The sequence below is a fragment of the Zootoca vivipara genome, chromosome 12, assembly GCF_965207765.1.
Source record: "Zootoca vivipara chromosome 12, rZooViv2.hap1.1, whole genome shotgun sequence".
NCBI lineage: Eukaryota > Metazoa > Chordata > Lepidosauria > Squamata > Lacertidae > Zootoca > Zootoca vivipara.
In genome coordinates this window covers 48,304,023-48,325,305 of record NC_142595.1, presented here as the reverse complement: position 1 = coordinate 48,325,305, position 21,283 = coordinate 48,304,023, and the positions used below count along the sequence as shown (strand labels likewise).

General features: G+C 48.9%; 1 protein-coding gene across 2 annotated transcripts; it reads left to right on the top strand.

Moving 5' to 3' along the window:
* Positions 1–4,876: 4,876 nt before the first annotated feature.
* Positions 4,877–20,862, top strand: LOC118095236 (dehydrogenase/reductase SDR family member 4). 2 transcript variants are annotated; one of them, XM_035136306.3, is made up of 9 exons: positions 4,877–5,030; positions 5,284–5,458; positions 7,137–7,314; positions 7,777–7,878; positions 9,294–9,364; positions 10,059–10,110; positions 11,549–11,683; positions 12,841–12,896; positions 19,591–20,862. In XM_035136306.3, the coding sequence occupies exons 2-9, from the start codon at positions 5,325–5,327 to the stop codon at positions 19,703–19,705; spliced, it is 843 nt and encodes a 280-aa protein (XP_034992197.3). In that variant the 5' UTR covers positions 4,877–5,030; positions 5,284–5,324; the 3' UTR covers positions 19,706–20,862. The 2 variants fall into 2 exon arrangements, with proteins under 2 accessions (XP_034992197.3, XP_088512377.1); XM_088656251.1 differs by lacking the exon at positions 4,877–5,030 and having other exon boundaries at positions 5,059–5,458.
* Positions 20,863–21,283: the final 421 nt, after the last annotated feature.

Sequence of the window (21,283 nt, the reverse complement as noted above, 5' to 3'; positions counted from 1 at the left end):
CCACCTCCAAAACAGGTGCAAACAGGAATAAAAGGACAGTGTATAACCACAGGCACCCCCAAATTTTGGCCCTCCAGATGTTTTGGCCTACAATTCCCATTTTCCCCGACCACTGGTCCTGTTAGCTAGGGATCATGGGAGTTGTAGGCCAAAACATCTGGAGGGCCGCTGTTTGGGGATGCCTGGTTTAAAAGAAGGGTGGTTGGGTGGGCCTTCATTCTGCCTAATGGTGAGGTGGTTGTGTGGTGTAGTGGTTAGAGCATTGGGCTTGGACCTGGGAAGCCAGGCTTCAAAGCTGTACGGAGGAATTCAAATGCTCACTCAGCCAAGAAGCTCACTGGGTAACTTTGGCCCAGTCACTGTCTCTTAGCCTGAGCTACCTCGCAGGGTTGCTGTGAGGATAAGACAGGAAGAAGGGGGACTATGTAGGATTCCTTGAGCAACCTGGAGGAAAGGTGGGACATATATGTAATGAATAAATAGAGTTGGGGCCAATTCACAACCCTCCACTTCCTCAGCCAGGCAGAACCGCTGAAAATCTCTCACTCAGGAACTTGCACCCTGCGTGTTAAAAACGCACGGGGGTCTGTCCAATCAATGTATTTCCTTTTTAAAAAATCAGAGGTGATGCAATAGCCATCTTCAAATATCTAAAAGGCTGCCACCTGGAAGATGGAGAAAGCTTCTTTTCTCTGGCTCTGGAGGGCAGGACCCGAACTGAATAAGGTTTTGACTAAACATTAGGAAGAGCTTTTCCCAACGGTTCACTAGTAGACGTAGGATGGGCCATCTTTTAGGGATTCTTTAGCTGCGATTCCTGCATTGCAAGGGGGTTAGACTAGATGACTCTGGGGGTCCCTTCCAATTCTACGATTCTATGAATTGCGGAGCTCAGCATGTTCGCTGATCGCTCACAAAGGGTGGGGCTCCTCTACGTACAGATACACTTTCATTGAGCTGACAACACCCCATCACAATTGTGCAGACGCTTTCGAGACAGGCTTCCCTTCCCCGAATGCAGAATGCCGCGGCGAGGCTCCTTACGGGGTCCTTGCCGCGGGACCACATTCATCCAGTGCTTTACCAGCTGCACTGGCTCCCGGTAGAGTACAGGGTCAGGTTTAAGGTGCTGGTTTTGATCTTTAAAGCCCTATGTGGCCTGGGACCCTCGTACCTACGGGACCCGCCTCTCCTGGTATGCCCCGCGGAGGACCTTAAGGTCCACAATTAACAACACTTTGGAGGTCCCGAGCCGCAAGGTGGTTAGATTGGTCTCAACTAGGGCCAGGGCCTTTTCAGTACTGGCCCCGACTTGGTGGAACGCTCTGTCACAAGAGAACAGGGCCCTGCAGGATTTGACATCTTTTCGCAGGGCCTGCGAGATGGAGCTGTTCCGCCTGACCTTTGGTTTGGACTCAGTCTGACCCTTATGTTTCCCTCCCCTTACGGTTTCGATTTATCGGATACTAGTAAAATGAGGCTGCATTTTAAATTGTATTTTAACCCGTATCTTAATTAACTGTTTTTCTTTTTCTTTTACGTTTTATTGTAATTTTATTGGTGTTAGCCGCCCTGAGCCGGATTCTGGCCGGGGAGAGTGGGGTATAAAATAATAATAGTAGTAGTAGTAGTAGTAGTAGTAATAATTACTGTGCCTGGGATGGGGAACTAGAAGCCCTTCAGAGATCATCACTCCTATGACTCTCAAGTAGTGCCACACATTTCTCTATTCTCTATACCAGGCACAGGCAAACTCGGCCCTCCAGATGTTTTGGGACTACAATTCCCATCATCCCTGACCATTGGTCCTGTTAGCTAGGGATGATGGGAGTTGCAGTCCAAAAACATCTGGAGGGCCAAGTTTGCCTATGCCTGCTCTACACCCCATACCCCCTGCTGCTTATATACCCCCTAATAATAATAATAATAATTTATTACGTTTACCCCGCCCATCTGGCTGGGCTTCCCCTGCCACTCTGGGCGGCTTCCAACAAACATTAAAATACATCAAATATCACAGATTTAAAAACTTCCCTAAACAAGTCTGCCGTTAGGTATTTTCTAAATGTCAGGTAGTTGTTTATCTCTCTGACCTCTGATGGGAGGGTGTTCCACAGGGCGGGTGCCACTACCGAGAAGGCCCTCTGCCTGGTTCCCTGTAGCTTTGCTTCTCGCAGTGAGGGAATGTCAACAATACGAACAGAAGTGAACTTGTTCAAAGGTTAATTTGCTGATGTGATTACCTAGTGTTTTCTGTTGCATAGGAGGAAAGTCAGCCTCAGGTGTGGGGAGCACATCTGCAAGAGGGGCCCCCAAAGAGGGATACAGAAAGGTCCTGTCTGGATGCCCTACACTTAAGATGCAGAGAGAGGGGGAGTTGGTGTGTCCAGATGACCCCTAGTGGATGTTTCTTTTAAAATCCTGCTCTTGCAATGAATGGGAAGTTTTTATTGCATATATATAAAAGCGTTGTATACAAGTTGGTACATCAGCAGGATTCTAAAAAACATTTTCAATATAATGATGAAAGATAGAGTTATTTACAAATAGATAGTGAATGCAATTTGGACATGTATGAAATAATAATGAAATTCTTCTCCTTTGGCGATCACTCGTAGCTGAGTAAGATTGTCTTCCATAAACACGGTTTAAACAATGAATCTGTAAGTGACTGTGGAGGCCAATTCTGGATCCACACGTCTTTCCACAGTGGGGACATTGGTTTCCAGGTGGGAGTTGATCCCAGTGAGGTTTTGCCAAGCGTGCCTTCCTCCTAGCACGTTTCCTCCTTGCGTCCTGAGTGTCTTCAAAGCCCATGACACTTTTGGTAAAGGCTGTTCTCCAACTGGAGCGCTCGCAGGCCAGTGTTTCCCAGTTGTCAGTGTTTATACAACATTTTTAAAGATTTGCCTTGAGACAGTCTTTAAACCTCTTTTGTTGACCACCAGCATTACGCTTTCCATTTTTAAGTTCGGAATAGAGTAGTTGCTTTGGAAGAATATCATCAGGCATCCGCACAACATGACCAGTCCAACGAAGTTGATGTTGAAGAATCATTGCTTCAACACTGGTGATCTTTGCTTCTTCCAGTACACTGATATTAGTTCGTTTGTCTTCCCAAGTGATGTGCAAAAATTTTCGGAGACACCATTGATGGATTCTTTCGAGGAGTTGGAGATGGCGTTTATAAGTGGTCCATGTTTCACAAGCATATAGTAAGGTTGGTAGTACAATAGCTTTGTAAACAAGCATTTTGGTTTCCTTGCGAATGTCCTGGTCTTCAAAAACTCTGCACTTCAATCGGGAGTAAGCCGCACTCGCAGATTTGTACATGCATGAACTAAAAATGAAATAACGGAACCATGGAGAGGGAAGAGGGAAGTCAAGGGATTTGAGATATCCCACATTTGGATATTATATTACTTGTATAAATATCATGAAAAATGTTACAGTTGTTTTTTTATTTTAAAATTTTCTTTTCAATGTTTATTTTTATATGATGTTTGTTTCAATTAAAACTAATAAAAATGTTTTTTAAAATATGCTCTTGTTTGAGGATTTGCTAAAAAGTACTCTAAATCACCCTCTGCCTTGCAGATGTTTTGCATGGCAACCGAGGGGAATTGCAACCCAGAAGCAGGTGTGCTGGCTGCGGGGTGATGGGAATTGTAGTCTGAAACAGACAAAAATAAGAGTGCTCTAAATCCGTTAAGGGCAGCGGACTGACAAGACTTTCCCAAGGTTATAGCTTTATTGCCGTTTGGAGGGGCAAATTCTGCACTATAGTGCAGCAAAAGCGGGACAGAAAATTCAGAAACCCAGAACACTTGCGGTATGAAAAGGATTTCAGCAGGAAGTTATGGGGCATGCACGAATTGGAAAGAAAGCAGTAGATCTGCCCAAAAACTTTTGCAAGCATGAAAAGTATTGGAAGTTGGATTAGGTGAAAACACCCTTATAACCATCATGAGCACAAATCGCCATAAATGCACAGTGAAAAGGTCTAGACCCAACACGCCTGTTTTTCTCAGTGTGCCAATGCTGGGGTTGTTCCACTGGACTAGAAGAACCAGAGCAGCAACTCATTCAGAGATGCCCAAGGCAGCTTCCCCCTAAGAGGAAAGAAAAGGTGTGTTTTATCTCAGGTCTCAGCATCAAGACTCTCAAATCAGTATTTACTTAGATCTGCTTTTAATTATTATTACTTAACTGCTTAAGTGCCTTATTGACACTTTTTTAACAGCTCACTTTAGAAGCCAGTTTTTTAGATTGCCGACTCTCTGTGTTTCACGGCTGGTTTTGCACAGCACAATTATTTATTTAGTTGGGGGTTAAATACACGAGGTGGTTTTGTATGTTTTGTGGTATTTTATGCATTGTGACATTGTAATTGATAGGTGTAAATGGTTTAATTATAACTTGCTGATGTTTAATTTTACTGTTTAATATTATTTTCTAATGGGTTATTGAATATTGCTTTATTTGCTGTACGTTGTTGTTTATTTTAAAGTTATTGTGACTTTTTTGTATTGAATCAGATCGCTATTACGTGGGTGATCTTTGCTGTCTACGTTGTTTGTTTGTTCAGCTTGTAAAACCGCCTTGTTTATAATAACATAGAAAGGCGGTATACAAATTAAAAGTGAAATGAAATGGTCCGGTTGTGCCGGATGCGATTTTCTGCAGGATGCACAAAAAATCCTTCTTTCCCCTCCCGAATTACAAGGAAGCCGGCGTGAGCAGAGACTCTTTCAGAGACGCGCCGGACACCCTCCTCCCGCTTCGGGTTTCTCAGCTGAGTTATCGCGGTGTTAGGAAGGCCTCCTCTCGTTCGCCCCTCCCCCGCCGCTCCCCTCGGGCCCGGCCGCGCCTCTCGGCCGCCAGAGGGCGATCGCGTGCGCGCGCTCCCCTTTTAAAGCGAAAGTGTTTTAATAGGAACAAAATCCTCCCACTTCTTAGCCGCCCTCGGTTGCTTAACTTAACTGGGCGCTCCCCTTCCTGTTTCTCTCCACGCGGGGATAGGATCTCAGGTGAGGAGTTTGGGGGCGGGGTGGCGATCCTTTGTTGCGAAGGAGCAGACGCACAGCCGGAAAGCGAGCAAAGGGCAGATTTGATCCCCGGTTTGGGCAAGAGCGGGCGTGTTGCAATGCAATGCAATGCAAACGCAAATGGGTCTGTTGCAATGCAGGCGGTGCAAAGTTAGGGACTCGCGGGGAGGAGGAGGAGGAGAAAAAGAGACGAGGAGGCTGGATTTGGACCCTCGCCACTTCTGACTTCTTGCAGGCGCAAGAGTCCACGGGAGGCGTGACCCACGGGAGGCCAGGATGTTGCGAGCCCTCGCCAGCTCCGCGCAGCCCAAGCAAGCGCTCGGTCGCCTCCTGAGGATGAGCAGCACGGGGGCCAAGACGCGGGGGACCCTCGCCGACAAGGTGGCCTTGGTCACCGCCTCCACCGAGGGGTAAGCTCCGCTGGGGCTCGGCTCGTTTTCTGGAAGGAGTTGCTTTTTTGCCGGGGGGGGGGGGGACGGGGCGGGACTGGGTGCCAGGGAGGCAGAAGCACTCTGCGCGCCCTCAGTGGCACTCTTGCCACGGCGCATCTTTCGCAGGCGGTGGAATTGAGGGAGGGGAGGAAGTCTTCACGGCTAATCTCCGACTCGTCTTAAGCCCTCGGGATCGGTTTTGAAGAAGAAACAAAAAGAGGATTCTTGCCGCTGTGCTTAAGGGATGAGTATGTGTGTGGTTTTTGTTGTTGTTGCTGCTGTACGCCGGGAACCCACTCGAGTTTTAACGGAGATTTTTAAAAGCATCAGATTGAAAGTCTTTAAGGTAGTGTTTTCCTAAAAGCCGTATCCAACTCTGCTTCTAAGGATCAAGTATGCTTAGCATTTTTGTTGTAATCGTGTGTTTTCAATGAACAAAGTTTTGCACCTTCCACTAAGTGTCCTTTTCTGAAAAGATGAGCAGCTATTTCCCCTGAAAATTGCCTGGATCGTGTCTCTTGTAAGATCAGGACTGCAAACGCACCATACATTTAAAGCCTGTGTGCATGCAAACACCACGAATCCGAACCGGCCCAGGCATTAGGCAGGTTGAGACCGCTGCCTCAGGCGGCAGAAAACCCCCAGGCGGCACTCCCATGGGTGCTCATTTTGGGCACAGTTGTGTCAGTTGTGACCACACCTGATCCCTGAAACTAGTTTAAGGATGATGGGAACTGTAGTTCTGCGAGTGGTAAACTATGGTTCCCAGGATTGGGTGGGGCAGGGGGGGGTTCAGATCTATGGTGTGTACACAGCCCTTGGGTTGAAGGTTAATGTCCAACCTGAGATTTGACCCAAGGGCTTTCCGCAATTAACCAGCGATAAACCCTGTTGAATATAATGGAACTTCCTTCTGCGTAAACATTCACAGGATTAGGCTGTTCGCCACTAAATTACAACCAGCTCTCAATGATTAACTAATTAGAGGGAACATTTTTAAACCACTCTGGGAACTGTAGCTTTGTGGGGGGAGTTGGGGGTCGCCTAGCAGCTCTGGGCACCCTTAACAAACTACAGCTCCCAAGATTCCTTGGGGGAAACCATGACAGTTTAACTCGGGGGTCAGCAAACTTTTTCAGCAGGGGGCCGGTCTACTGTCCCTCAGACCTTGGGGGGTGGACTGACTATATTTTGAAGAAGAAGAAGAAGAACGAATTCCTATGCCCCACAAATAACCCAGAGATGCATTTTATATAAAAGCACACATTCTACTCATGTAAAAACACAGTGATTCCTGGACGATCCGTGGGCCGGATTTAGAAGGCGATTGGGCCGGATCTGGCCCCTGGGCCTTAGTTTGCTTACCCATGGTCTTGCCCTTTGCCTTGGTCACCAAAATATATGGGACTGGCATTGTTTCTCTTCCCTTCTTATCAGACATGCACACACACTATGTTGAACTATAGATTGTAAGCTCCTCAGGGCAGGGACCTAGACTGTTTCTACAAGTGTTGTGCCCATCAATAGTACTATGTAAACAATAGCAATAAATAAATCTAACTTTGTACTGAAAACCAGTGTAGGTTTTCTGGGGAGACAGTCAGTCCCCCCCGCCTTTATTTCCTCAATAAACCCAAGCATTCTTGATTCTTGACAGAATTGGCTTAGCAATTGCCCGCCGCCTGGCCCAAGATGGCGCCCACGTGGTTGTGAGCAGCCGTAAGCAAGCCAATGTCGACCGGGCTGTCGCTGAGCTACAGACGGAGAACCTGAGCGTGTCGGGGTTGGTGTGCCATGTGGGGAAGGCCGAAGACAGACAGCGACTTGTCAACGCGGTGAGAGCCAAGGCTGTCTTGAGTGGGCAGCATATTTAAAGCACTGTATGATTTCCTCCCGCCCCAAGGAATCCTGGGAACTGTAGTTTTGAGTGCTGAGCATTGTTCCCCTCACAGAGCTACCATGGTTTAGCAATCGTTTCGGATTGAGAAGGCCATTGGGCCGCATCCGGCCTCCAGGCCTTAGTTTGGGAACCCCTGCTTTAAAACATCCTAAAAACTGCCACCTCGAGGTATCTTTCAGCCAACATCTGGTTAGCCACTGTGAAGACCAGGTGCGTGGCAGGGGGTTGGTCTGGATTACCAACTCTATAATTCTGTGGTTCTGTGACTGGATGCCCCCCCTTTCAGCCTGAGCCCGGCGGCCAGGCTCTCCTGATGTTCTGTGCAGGGCTTGGTTTTCAAACAGAGATTTTATTCGCAGCGTCATTCGCATTGCTCATTCTGTGCCTTGTGCTGCAGGCCCTCGAGCGCCACGGAGGAATCGACATATTGGTCTCCAACGCGGCAGTGAATCCCTTTATTGGCTCCACTCTGGACGCCACAGAGGAAATCTGGGACAAGGTAAGGGGTTCGGGGCAGGCGGAGGGAAAGGATTGAGGTGCCTCTCAGGGCTGGAAAGGGGCACGAGCTCGGCCAATGGGGTGAAGCGGCCCGGTTGGCATAGAGCAGAGGCTTCTGGGAAATACAGTGTTGCTCGAACCAAGGCTGGGATGCACGAAGCTGCCTCATGTCGGATCCCATCCATTCACACTCGCTCTCAGCTTAAGCCTACTTTGCAGGGCTGCTGTGAGGGTGAAACGGGGAGGAGAGCTATGTGCCTTGAGCTCCATGGAGGGGAAGCTGTGTGTAATAAACAGAATAATAAATACACCATTGCCTTGCGGGGGACTGGATGGCCGGTTCACCCCTCCTGCTCAGGGAGAGAAGACCTCTCTCAGCTCCTTGTTTCAGAGAGCAGGGTGGGTGTTTAAAGTATGGTTGTGCATTTTTCTTGATTTTTATTGCCTTTAGCTTCCTGTAAACCCACTTTGAGGGTTTTGTTGTTTTTTTACAGTCAAGCTATCCTATATAATAATATGCAAATGTCTCTGCGTCCAGTCCCTGTGTCTGCGCTACTGCGCATGTGCCCCACGGACACAGGGATTGGACGCAGAGACACTTGCTCGCGCGCCCAGGACACTCTCATGGCAACTGGCTCTCGCCGAGGCTCCGTGGCCAGGTCCCGCCGTGCCGAGCCTCACATGCCCGCCGCCACCACCCTCCTTCCCCGCCCACTTGCGTTAGCAGCCGCTGCGGCGGGAAGAATTTGCGGCTCTTTCCCCCACACCTCCGCCTCTCTTTTCTTGGCCGGCTCCCTCAAGCGCCGGCGCTGCCATTGCGGCCGCAGGGAGCTCTGGCACTGCCAGGCAGGAGCCCCACCTCATGTGAGGGGAGCCTTTGCCTCAGAGGGGAAAGGCGGGAAGAAAAAACACAAAGAAGGAATGAGGGCTCCGCACGGTGGAGGAGGAGGAGGAGGAGGAGGAGAGGGTAAGGAAGTGTGCGGGGGTATCTTCCTTCCTTCTCTCTCTGTCTCTGTCTCTCTCTCTCTCTGCGTCTCTCTGCGTCTCCCCTCACCTGCGCCTCAGTCCCAGAGGCGGGGAGCCGGAGTCGTCCCCCTCACCCGGTCGTGGCTGGCGGCCCGCCCTGCTCCTCGCTGCACCCCGCCGGGCAGGTCTACTCGGGAGGAAGCGGGCTTCAGAAGGCTGCCTCCCCTTCTCCTCCCAGATGCAGCAGCCGAGTGCAGAGAGGGAGGGTAGGCCGCGGCCCCGCCACTCCTCACATGTTCTAGCGCCCATTTACTGAACGGGCTGAATGACACTAGTATACATATAAATTATACAAAAACAATGAAGGGAGAAAGTGATTAGGCAGTGGGTGGGAGAGGTTTGCAAGCGACCGGTTTTGAAAAGCCTTTTCCTCCTCTTACCTTCAATTAGATTTTCGACATCAACGTGAAGGCCGCCGCCCTGCTGATCAAACTGGTCGTACCTCACATGGAGAAAAGGGGGTGAGTCACGGATTATTGTGCTCGCGTGTTGTGGAAGAGGCAACTTGGCGAGTTGGGCAAAGGGTGTTCTGAGGCAATGATAAAATTCTTGTCTCTATTCTGGTCGCTGATCAAGCAGATAACCACAAAGATCTCCTTGCAAGCCCACCTGTTCTGTAGTGACCTTTTTGCTCTTCGCCTAGGCTCATGACTGCTTCAAGTTTCTGGTCCTCATTGTGAAACTTCCCACTTCTGTAGCCCTTCCTGTGTCCACCCACCTTCTGTTGGTGGGGAAAGGCCTCCGTTCCGTTGACCTCTGAGACTTGCGGAGAAGGTCGCCTTTCATAAAGGCGGGCCAGAAGCCATTCAGTGGCTTGGCCACTGACATTTGGGGGGAATTATGGGGCACACCTGAGGAATTATTGGGGGGAGGGACTCGGTAGCCCATTATCTGGTACAGAGTTGGGGCCATGTTGCTAGACCTCATGGCCAACACCCATGTTTGAGACTTTTTTAGTCCCTCTGTGGGTTCAGGGAACAGTAACCACCAACCATTTTCTCAGGTGATAATAGACCCCAAAGCACTCAGTGAGTTACATCTTCTCCAGCCGTATCTTCCTTTCAGATGTCCACCTCACCTTACGTGGTCCCCATCATGACTCCTCTCAGTCTCCATCTTCATTCGCTCTTGTTAACCTGCTTTTTTTCCTTACAGAGGCGGCTCCATTGTTGTCGTCTCCTCCCTAGCTGCTTATTCCCCATTTCCGGTGAGTCCGCTGTTTTCCATTCCTCTGCCAATGTTGTCCTTGTCCTTCTGGGTCTAGAACTTCCCCATCCCTTCCCTTCAGCTGCTGGATCAGGCCAGCGGCCCATCTTATCCGGCATCCTGTTCTCACAGTTGCCAACCAGATGCCCCAATGGGAAATAGGTCACAATATAGATTTTAACCTCTGGGGAAAACTCTGGAAAAGTGACTTGAAGTTTACAGCACGTTGTTCTTTGAAGGAGAACTACCTGAAAATAATTTACAGATGGTGTTTAACTCCGAGTAGGCTTGCTAAGATGTATAAGACTGAATCAGATAAGTGCTGGAGATGCAAAGAGGTGGAGGGAACGTTCTTCCATATGTGGTGGACATGTAAAAGGGTAAAAGAATATTGGGAAATGATCCATAACGAATTGAAAACGATGTTTAAAAGTACTTTCCCCAAAAAAACCAGGCAGAGTCCTTTCTGTTGGGGATAATTCAGACTGAAATTCCCAAGTGTAAAAAAAAGAAGGTTATCTATGTATGTCACTACAGTGGTACCTCTACTTACGAATTTAATGCGTTCCAAACGCACATTCGTAAGTCGGAAAAAAATTGTAAGTCGAATCCCATAGGAATGCATTGGGAGAAAAAAATCGTAAGTCGAAGCAACCCTATCTAAAAATTCGTAAGTAGAAAAAATTCTATCTAAACCGCATCCAAGATGGCGGTCGGAGCTCCGTTTGTAAGTAGAAACATTTGTAAGTAGTTATTCGTAAGTAGAGGTACCACTGTACTACTGCGGCCCGTGTTTTGTTAGCCCAAAAATGGAAAATGAGCGAGGTCCCAACTAAAGAAGAATAGCAACTTAAGTTAACAGAATATCCGCAGCTTGCAGACTTAACATATAGAATTAAGAGAACAAGAAGAACATACGTTTAGAGAAGATTGGAAAACGTTTATTGAATATATGGGAAATAACTGCACAGCTGAAAACGCTGACAGCATTGAGATAAATTCAACAGTGCAAGTTAGTTATGATGGTTGTAATAATGGAAAACTGAATGGTATAGTTTCTGTAAAATATGCAGGGATTTATGATATGTAAAATGAACCATGGAAAGAGAGGAAGGGGAAGTCATTGGTATCTTAAGGATGTATAAATGAATAAATTGTGAAACAGAAAATTTAATAAAAATTATATATTAAAAAATGCAAGCAGGACCTCAATTCAGCAACGTCATCCCCTCTTGCGATTCCCAGCAACTGGTTCCAACTCAGGAATGGCTCTTCCAAGTTGGAGCTATTGCTAGTAAACACTGATGGCCTTATCCCCCCCTGAATTTTGAAAGCCATCCACATTGATGGCATACATCCCTTCCCCAAGGAAGACGACAGAGGTTGCGGTCCAACAACATCGGTCTTGTCAGCCTCCTGAAATCTCTTTCTCCTCTTAGGGCTTGGGCCCCTACAACGTCAGCAAGACAGCACTCCTGGGCCTCACTCACAATCTGGCTTACGAACTCGCCCCCAGAAACATCCGCATCAACACACTGGCCCCCGGCCTGATCCGCACCAAGTTCAGCTCAGCTGTGAGTATCCGGGAAGCTGAGGACGGAGGTGCCTCCTGTGTTTGATTAGTTTATCCCCTGTCTTTCTTCTGCCACCACGGAACCCATGTTGCAGTGGGTGCGCGTGCTTCTTGCGAGAGATCCTGCCCACCCTTTGCAATCTTTCGTATGCCCCACCTTTACTTGAGGTACCCCTGGCTGTGGCATGGGGGGGGGCAGGGAGAGAGAGCCACCTTGTGTGTCAGTGACCAGCTTTGGGAACTCCATGCCTGGGAAGATTATGATTATTCCCACATTTATTGCCAGCTGCTCACCAACCGTTCCCAGGCTGGGTTGCGACAGTTAAAAATGCAAAGCAGTCGCAACAGATCACAATCGCAGGAACAGGGTGGGTTCTGAAAACGATCATTTCAAGTGTCAAAGGCCTAGGTGAAGAGGTCTCTTCCACTTCATTTCACCTGACAAGATATTCCTATTTCTTGGGGTTTTGAATGGGATTCTTTATCTGCCCCTTCTGTCTTGTTTAAATTTTCTGGTTTTGTGGGGTCTTTTTTATTCTACAGTGCTATCTCTGGCTGTGAACGGGATCCGTTCCGGAGGCCCGTTCGCAACCTGAAAAGGCCGCATCCTGAAGTGCTGCGTCTGCGCACGTGCGTGACGCAATTCGGCGCTCCTGCGCATGCACAAGGCGTGATTTAGCGTGATTTACAGGTTACGGACACGCCGAACCCAGAAGTAACCCGTTCCAGGACTTCCGGGTTTGGCGCATCTGTAACTCGAAAAGACGCAACCTGCAGCGGACGCAATGTATTATTTTTTATTTTTGTATAATGGATTATTTTTTAAAGTGTTTAAAGTGTTTCACTTGCACCCTACCCTCTGATGGCATAGATTTCAACGGGAGTGAGGTGTAACTAACTACAGCTCTCATCTTATACTTAAAACTGGGAGTGAGCCTCGTTGAATTCGGGCAGGACTTGGACAACTAAGAAGACAGACTTATATAGAGTGGTGCTGCCTGAATCCAACCCAAAGTCAACAGAAGTTGAAATCTGTTATAATTGGGCTGGTGTTGTTGTTGTTGTTGTTGTTGTTTTAAATGTGTTCACCCACAGGCACAAATTCAGGATATTGGTTTTATCATAGAGGCAAACTGATGAGGCATCTTCTCTTTCCAGCTCTGGCAGGACAAAACCATGGGGGACAAATTGATGGAAACCTTAAGGATACAGAGGTAACGTTCACCACACAAACAAAGACTCCACCAGTCAGCAGGTCTGTGGGCCAGCTATGGAGGGGGCTGTACCACATCACTTGAATTGGCTGCCGGGCCCTGAGGCCCCTTTAAAAGAAGCCCCTTGCCCACCCACTAAGGATGTTGGGCACAAGCCCATCCCAGCTGTTGTCTCTGGAGCCTGCCTTCTAACCACAGGGGTGGTGAACCATTTTGGCCCCACCCACCTGACATATGCAACATCATTTGTGGGCAGGTTAAAAGGGGGGCTGGGCCAGGTGAGATTGACAAGTGGGTGGCTGCACCCCCACCCCCTTCTCAGATCTGGCTCTCCAGCGGGGCAGAATGCAGAGGTGCTGGGCTGCTGGGGAGATCCCATTCCCCACTCCTGTTCTAGGAGTTATGCAGGGATGCAGGTGGCGCTGCGGTCTAAACCACTGAGCCTCTTGGGCTTGCTGATCAGAAGGTCGGCAGTTCGAATCCCCGTGACGGGGTGAGCTCCCATTGCTCTGTCCCAGCTCCTGCCAACCTAGCAGTTAAAAACACACCAGTGCAAGTAGATAAATAGGTACCACTGTGGCGGGAAGGTAAACGGCGTTTCCATGCGCTCTGACACTTGTCACGGTCCTCTGTGCGCCAGTTTAGTCATGCTGGCCACATGACCCAGAAAGCTGTCTGTGGGCAAACGCCGGCTCCCTCGGCCTGAAAGCAAGATGAGTGCCGCAACCCCATAGTCGCCTTTGACTGGACTTAACCGTCCAGGGGTCCTTTACCTTTTACCTTTTTTTTTTTCTAATGGCATGCATCTGAAGAAGGGCTTGGCTCTGTCGGAGGGGGTCTGATCTGTATGCAAAAAGTGTCAGTTCTCGCTGCTGGTGTCTCTCTAGCTTTATTTATTTATTGGGTTTATATGCCGCTCTTCATCAAAAGATCTTGGGGCGGTTCAGGTGATAAAAACCAAGAGAAAAGCACAAGTAAATAATCAAAATGGAAGCAACGAAACCCCATCTCCCACAGACACATTTAAAAGCCTGTAGAATATTAAACAGCCAAAGGCCTGGTTGAAGAGGAACGGGGTTTTTTTGCCTGGCACCTAAAGGTGTATAATGAAGGCGCCAGGCGAACCTCCCTGGGGAGAGTATCCCACAAGTGGGGAGCCACAGCAGAGAAGGCCCCGTTGTTGTATTGCTGCCCTAGACCTCTCATGGAGGAGCCACATGAAGAAGGGCCTGGGAAGATGAACACAGGGTCTGGGTCGGTTTATAGGGGGAGAGGCGGTCCTTGAGGTATTGCGGTCCTGAGCCGTTTTGACGTTTGTTAGCGGCAGAGTTGGGGAACCGTTCTCAAACCGAGATCCACCTTCTTTTGTGGAGAGCCTTCCAGGGCCTACCACGGATGGGGCCCCAGCCGGTGCACTCAGATGCACATAGCACACCGCTGCATGCAGAATGTGCTGTACATCCAAAACCACCTCATCCTGAGTCAGACCTATAGGGGTCCATCTTCTAGCTCAGTATTGTCAACTCCGGCTGGCAGCCGCTCTCCTGGATTTCAGTCCGGGAACATTCATTCCCAGCCCTATTTGGAGGTTCTGTATGAAAGCGAGTGACAAAATGTTAATACGTTGTGGGATATTGTAAAAATAAAATAAAAAAGTAACCAGCTTATGTTAAACCTAAAAACCTTGATTTGTGTTCAGAGCGGTTTGGTGCTCTGCTGCCAAACTACAGCCCCTCCCCAGACGCACGGATTCACTCGCTTCCTGCCGCCACCTCAAACCCATAGCAGTAAAGGCTGGGGAAAAGGCTATAAATGCCTGGAAGTGGGTGGCAGGGATGATTTTCACGGAGAGCGCAGTTCGACAGAGGAGGTTTAACCCTTCCCTCCTTTCCCCAGCTGCGCACTCTGCGAATATCACGTAAACCTGCCTGCTGCGGACACGGAGCCATTAGGGGTTTTTTGTGGAAAAGTCTCCTACAAAAAACAGTTTTTTGCAAGCCTGATTGCAACGTAGAAATGGGTGGTGGGTGGTTACTGCTGTGGGGGGGGGGGGTCTCACAGTGCATGGGGTGTGGGGGTTTAACCACAGTGATGAACTCCTACCTACCAACCTACCTACCTACAAAAAGAACCCCAACACGCACACACTGCAATTACAGATGAAACTCGGGAAATTAGAATATCATCGAAAAATGCATTTATATCAGTACAGTGGTACCTCGGTTTATGAACACAATTGGTTCTGGAAGTCTGTACATAAACTGAAGTGAACTTTCCCATTGAAAGTGATGGAAAGTGGATTAATCTGTTCCAGACAGTCCACAGAGTACTTAAACTGAAGCGTTCATAAACTGAAGCGAACTTTCCCATTAAAGGTAATGGAAAGTGGATTAATCCGTTCCAGACGGGTCCGCGGAGTACTCAACCTGAAGCGTACTTAACCCGAAGCATGGGTGAAATTGGTTCCAGAAGTCTGTTCATAAACTAAAACGTTCATAAACTGAAGCGAACTTTCCCATTGAAAGTAATGGAAAGTGAATTAATCCGTTCCAGATGGGTCCGCGGCGTTCGTAAACCAAAAATCCGTAAACTGAGGTGTTCGTAAACAGAGGTTCCACTGTAATGCAACTTATTATTTTTTATTTTTCTTTTAATTTTTACAAATGCTTTCTTTTGGAAATTCCAAAGTAATAAAACAAATAGTTACAATAATACAAAAATAAGCATCACTATTACATTTCATTAATTACATTCCATTTATAATTGACCCCCATAACGACAAATAATTACAATTACAACAAATAAAGGCTTGACATATCTTGCTTTGCATGTCATGCATCTATCTCATATACTGTTTTCACCTTTTAAGTTGCATTACTGAAATAAATGCACTTTTTGACCATATTCTAATTTTCCAAGTTTCACCTGTAAGCTTGAAGAGAGCCCCTGTTCTGGAGCACCCGGCCAGCCCTCTTGCCTACTCCCGCCTCCCAACCCTTGGAGAGCTGCTGCCGCCGCCTAGAGTAGACAACACTGAGCAAGATGGATGTGGAATAAGTCCCCACGGTGTCCCACCAGGTGGCTTAAGCAGCTCTAGCTAGGCCTGAGTCCTGGCGCAACCTGCAGCCACTTATTTATTAAATATCTATACCACCTGTCACCTGAGTATCAAAGGGCAGTTTACAATATAAAAACACAAAAAGTACATGACGTAACAAGCAGCAGTTGTCTTTTTTTAAAAAAAAACTACAAGATTTGAAAGGCCATAGATTGGCTATTTAAACAAAGATCTGGGAGAAAAGTCAAGGTATGTAAGGAAGGGGCCAGGCAGGCCTTTCTGGGGAGAGCATCCCATAAGCAGGGAGCCACCACTGAAAAAGCCCTCTAGACCTCTCACAGAGGAGGCACTCAAAGAAGGGACTCGGAGGATAATTGCAGGGTCAGGGTCATATGGTCATATGGAGAGGTGTCCCTTCCTCCCTCGTATGGGCTCTCTGTGCTAGCAACTGGAGAGGCAGGAGTTGAGGGCCAAGGAATGGGGTTGCAGGTCAAGAGCCAGGAGTTTGACCCTGTAGGTGGTGCTGTCGCCCAGGCAAATTCATCTGGGAGCCCACGGCCACCCGGCAGACTCTGGAATGGGCAGGCAGATTTGAGGCTTGTCGAATAAGATCAGGAGGTGATCTCTGTAGCTGGATCAGGCAAATGGCCAACCTCGCCCCTGATCTCTCAGTGGCCAGCCTGATGCCCCCAGGGGAAACTTGCAAGCAGGACGTGAGTGCTGCGACAATCTCCCCACTTGCAATTTTCAGCGATGGCCGTTCTTGCCTCCCAACGGGTGGGGGAAGCATAGCCGTTGTGGTTGCTAGCCATTGATCGCCTTATTCTCCCCATGAATTTGCCTCATTGTTGGCGTCCATCTGTCTCGAAAGAGTGTGTCTCCGTGGGCAAAGTCGAACCACTGGAGAATCGCAGCACCCGCTGTGGCTGCAAGAGACCCGTAACTTGTAACGGCTGCCTCCTGCATTGTTTTTGCTGCGTTAGCAGCAACCAAAATGGCCTCTCTGGGGCGCAGGCCTGGGTGGTGTGTATTGGGGTCCTGGGCTGCCCAGACCACATCTCAGCCTGGCTGATGTGGTCCAAAGGAAAGCAGAGCAATACGTTCGGCAACAGCCTGGCTACAGGAGTTGCCGGAAGGAGGCGTACAAGACGCCATCCAACCCCCTTAGGAAGTTCATTCCAGATTTGTGCAGGGTTTATTCCTTAGCCTTTTCTTCTCCTGAAGATATCCCACAGGGCTGCGGGTAATGAATTTTGTCTAATCCTCTTTATTAGCTTTTCAAATGGGTGGCCATCACCACCTCTTGCGGGCAGGGGGCAAAATTCCAAAGTTTAACTATGCGCTGTGCGAAAAAGTAAAAAGCTTTTGCCTGGCTGTGAAGCTAGCAGTATTCAGCTACGTTGGATGGTCGCAAATTCTAGTATTAAGAGTGAGGGAGGAGAAACATTTCTCTCTCCACTTTCTCCAAACCATGCATAATTTTTATACACTTCTATCATCTCCCCTAATAATAATAATAATAATAATAATAATAATAATAATAATAATTTATTTATACCCCACCCTCCCCAGTCAAAACCGGGTTCAAGGCAGCTCACACCAATAAAATTACAATAAAACATAAAAAGCAATTGATTAAAATACAGATTAAAATACAGTATTAAAATTTAAAATGCAGCCTGATTTTAAGTAGCCCATAAATCCAAGCCATGAGGGAGGAAAACACAGGGGTCAGACTAAGTCCAACCCAAAGGCCAGGCGGAACAGCTCTGTCTTGCAGGCCCTGCGGAAAGATGACAAATCCCGCAGGAGGGCCCTGGTCTCCTGTGAAAGAGCGTTCCACCAAGTTGGGGCCAATACTGAAAAGGCCCTGGCCCTAGTAGAGGCCCTACCCACCACCCTGACATACCTTTTAAACAAACTAAAAAGGCCAAAATGTGGCCTCAATTTTTTTTGCTTGACTTGAACCCATGCAGATCCAGGTGCGAAAGAGACAACATTTTGAATTAAAGATCACAACACCCTTAAAAACATCGTCAGTTTAGAGGTACCAGGTCTGAACAGTTCTTTCTTCCAAAAAAGTTATCTCTCCTGCTTAGTGTCTGACTAGCACCTGGGAGTAAAGGTAAAGGGGCCCCTGACATCAGGTCCAGTCGTGTCCGACTCTGGGGTTGCGGCCCTCATCTCGCTCTATAGGCCGAGGGAGCCGGCGTTTGTCTGCAGACAGCTTCTGGGTCATGGGGCCAGCATGACAAAGCCGCTTCTGGCGAACCAGAGCAGCGCACGGAAACGCCGTTTACCTTCCCGCCGGAGCGGTCCCTATTTATCTACTTGCACTTTGACGTGCTTTCGAACTGCTAGGTGGGCAGGAGCTGGGACCGAGCAACGGGAGCTCACCCCGTTGCAGGGATTCGAACCGCCGACCTTCTGATCAGCAAGCCCTAGGCTCAGTGGTTTAACCCACAGCGCCACCTGGGTCCCACAGCACCTGGGAGACAGTGCTCAAATAATTAAACTCGCTGGGTGATCTTAGGCCAGTTACTCCCTCTCAGCCTAGCCTACCTCGCAGGGTTGTTGTAAGGATAAAATGGGGAGGGGGAGAAGAGCCATGTATGCCGCCTTGAGCTTCTTGGAGGTGGGATGCAAATGCAACAAATAAATAAATTAGGAACTTCATGGGCCGGAATTACAAACTTCATTCCACTCTCAACTAAAATGCCTCCTCAGGCCTTGAGGATCTAAAATAACCTGACTGTGTGTGTGGAGTGCTTCGCAATCTTACTGTGCTTTCATTTTTTAAATTTTATTTCTGTGTTCTGCTTGGCCCACTGCGCATGTGCACATGCGTGCATCCTGCCCCCCCCAACAAATGCGCCCCAGCGCATTTGCGCATTGATTTAAACAGTGCACAAAAAGCAAGCACCGTTATTGCATCAGGGTTTTCAGGCGCTTTAGTTGCCTAATTAAAAAAAAAGAGAGAGAGGGGAGAGAGAAAAGAAGCAAACTGACAACTGCAGAAAATTGCACATGTGGCAATTGTGGAATTGCTTCTGGAAAATCTCCAGGTTACGCAGGAAGGCAGGCAGAGCAGAGCAGTGGCGGTGGTGATGCAGAAACTTACAGAATGATAATGAAATGGAACGAGGGATATCCAAAGCTCCAGCCCTCGGCCGTTCCGGGTTGAACAGCAAATCAATCCAGGCCTGGATTAGGGGTTGGTTACCCCCAGGCCTCGTTGGCATCATCATCTTCCTCTTACCTAGAGATTCACCTTTCCTCCTCCTGCCTCCAATTCCTCGGCCTCATCTCCTTTCCCCACTAGGCTGCGCCGCCTCCTTTTTCCCGGCCCTGCCCTTGGACAACAGCCATATTCTGCCTCCACTGTCAAGAGGCCACAGAAAACCACTTGCTGGGGATTCTCTCGTGAGCAGAGTGCTGTTGCGCTCGGGTCCGGCTTGCAGGCGTCCGAAAAGGTTGGCCGCTGTGAGAACAGAATGCTGGACTAGATGGGCCATTGGCCAGATCCTGCAGGCTCATTTCATGTCCCTCCAATTAAGCCCCGTCCTTTCTTTGTCTTGCTTCCACCAGGAATACCCGCTAATCGGACTGATTCCCTTTCTTCCCTCTCTTCCTTAGGATGGGAGAGCCGTCGGACTGCTCTGGCATAGTCTCCTTCCTCTGTTCCCCGGACGCCGACTACATCACAGGGGAGACCGTGGTGGTGGCTGGGGGGTCCCCATCCCGTCTCTGATGGGATTGGGGGGGGAGTCCAGCCTGCCTTCCTACTCAACTATGTGAACAACCAGATGGATGGTTTCGCATTGCCCACTGTGCACCCCAGGAATAAAGATGTGGGGGTGTTGACTGAGGGGGGAGGGGGTGCTTGGCTATTGGAGGTGGGGGGCACAGTTGCTCCCCCGGAGGAGAGATGACGGGGAGAGACACAGGCGTCCCTCCCAATAAATGGGAAGGTGGCAAGGGGGGAATTGATCTCTGGGTCTCATTTGAGATCGTATGTGTTTTTTAAAAATGTGGTGGTGATCGGTTTATTACCTACCCTTCACCCTATGTTCCCAGGGTGGGTCATGATGATTTAAAACAAATTCTAGGGAACTATAAGGACGTCTTACTCCCCAAGAGGGTGGGGCAGTCCATCCCTGGTCCAGGTTTGTTGGAAGAAGTATCATCTAGATCAGTGTTTCTCGAACTTGGGTCTCCAGATGTTTTGGACTACAATTCCCATCTTCCCTGACCACTGGTCCTGTTAGCTAGGGATCATGGGAGTTGTAGGCCAAAACATCTGGAGGGCCGCAGTTTGGGGGTGCCTGATTTAGATCCATGTTTCTCGAACTTGGGTCTCCAGGTGTTTTGGGGATACAATTCCCATCATCCCTGACCACTGTTTCTTCTAACTAGGGATGATGGGAGTTGTAATCCAAAAACAGCTGGAGACCCAAGTTTGAGAAACACTGATCTCTGTGAAGCTCATCATTGTAGCCCAGTTCCCATTGGGATGGGGAATGCCCCAAAGCAGTCTTTGCCAACTTGGGGCTCTCCAGATGTTTTTGGACTACAACTCCCATTGGGCCTGTGCTGGCTGTGGCTGATGGGAGTTGTGATATGGAGGGCCCAGGTTGGCAAAACCGGGCCTTACAGCCTGCAAATGCTTCCCTGTGTAACTGGGGCGCCCTTCTGGAAGAACAAAAATCTCGAGAACTGAGAGAGGTGTCTATGTGTGTATTATGGGTTTTAGGGGTCACTTTTGCAGGAAAGTATCGGGGCGCAGGAAGTCTTTTGCAGGGGGAGGGTCAGGTCTGTGGCTCCGGTGGCGATTTTTCCATCTGTCTGTTTCCCAGTGTGCCTTATTTTTATGTCGATTTTAACAATAAAGGTGTGTCTCTGACTGAATCCTTTTGTGGGCGCCTCTGTTTGTGTGGAGGGAACCCCAGCCCCCCAAGGAAGGGGTTCTCAGCAAGGGTGGAGCCTGACTGAAGCACAGCCTCTCCCACCCCAAACTATACGCTGCAAAGCCACCCCACCCCTCACGTCGATCCCTCCTGAGGTGGGGGGCGTGCAGTGGAAACGACTTCTTGCTGCGAGGACTCCCCCTTTAACAACATAGGACACCCCTCTGCACTTCCGCCCCCACATCCCTCCATCCCCGAAGGAGCCTCTTTTGGGGGGGCGGATACTTGCGCCCACGTTTTCTTGGCAGGCTTCCCCCTCACCAACTGGATCCTTTTTCTACCCACCCCCCCTCACCATTTCTTCCTCTTACCACCCCCGCCGATCATTTCCCATCTGACAGTTCATCTCCCTTCTTCTTGGG

What these genes read in the sequence shown, in the direction of transcription:
- LOC118095236 (XM_035136306.3), top strand. Translation starts at nt 5,325, where the DNA reads ATGTTGCGAGCCCTCGCCAGCTCCGCGCAGCCCAAGCAAGCGCTCGGT. An exon ending in CTGCTTATTCCCCATTTCCG is followed by an intron (nt 10,111 to 11,548) that starts GTGAGTCCGCTG and finishes TTCTCCTCTTAG; the next exon opens with GGCTTGGGCCCCTACAACGT. An exon ending in GCACCAAGTTCAGCTCAGCT is followed by an intron (nt 11,684 to 12,840) that starts GTGAGTATCCGG and finishes TTCTCTTTCCAG; the next exon opens with CTCTGGCAGGACAAAACCAT.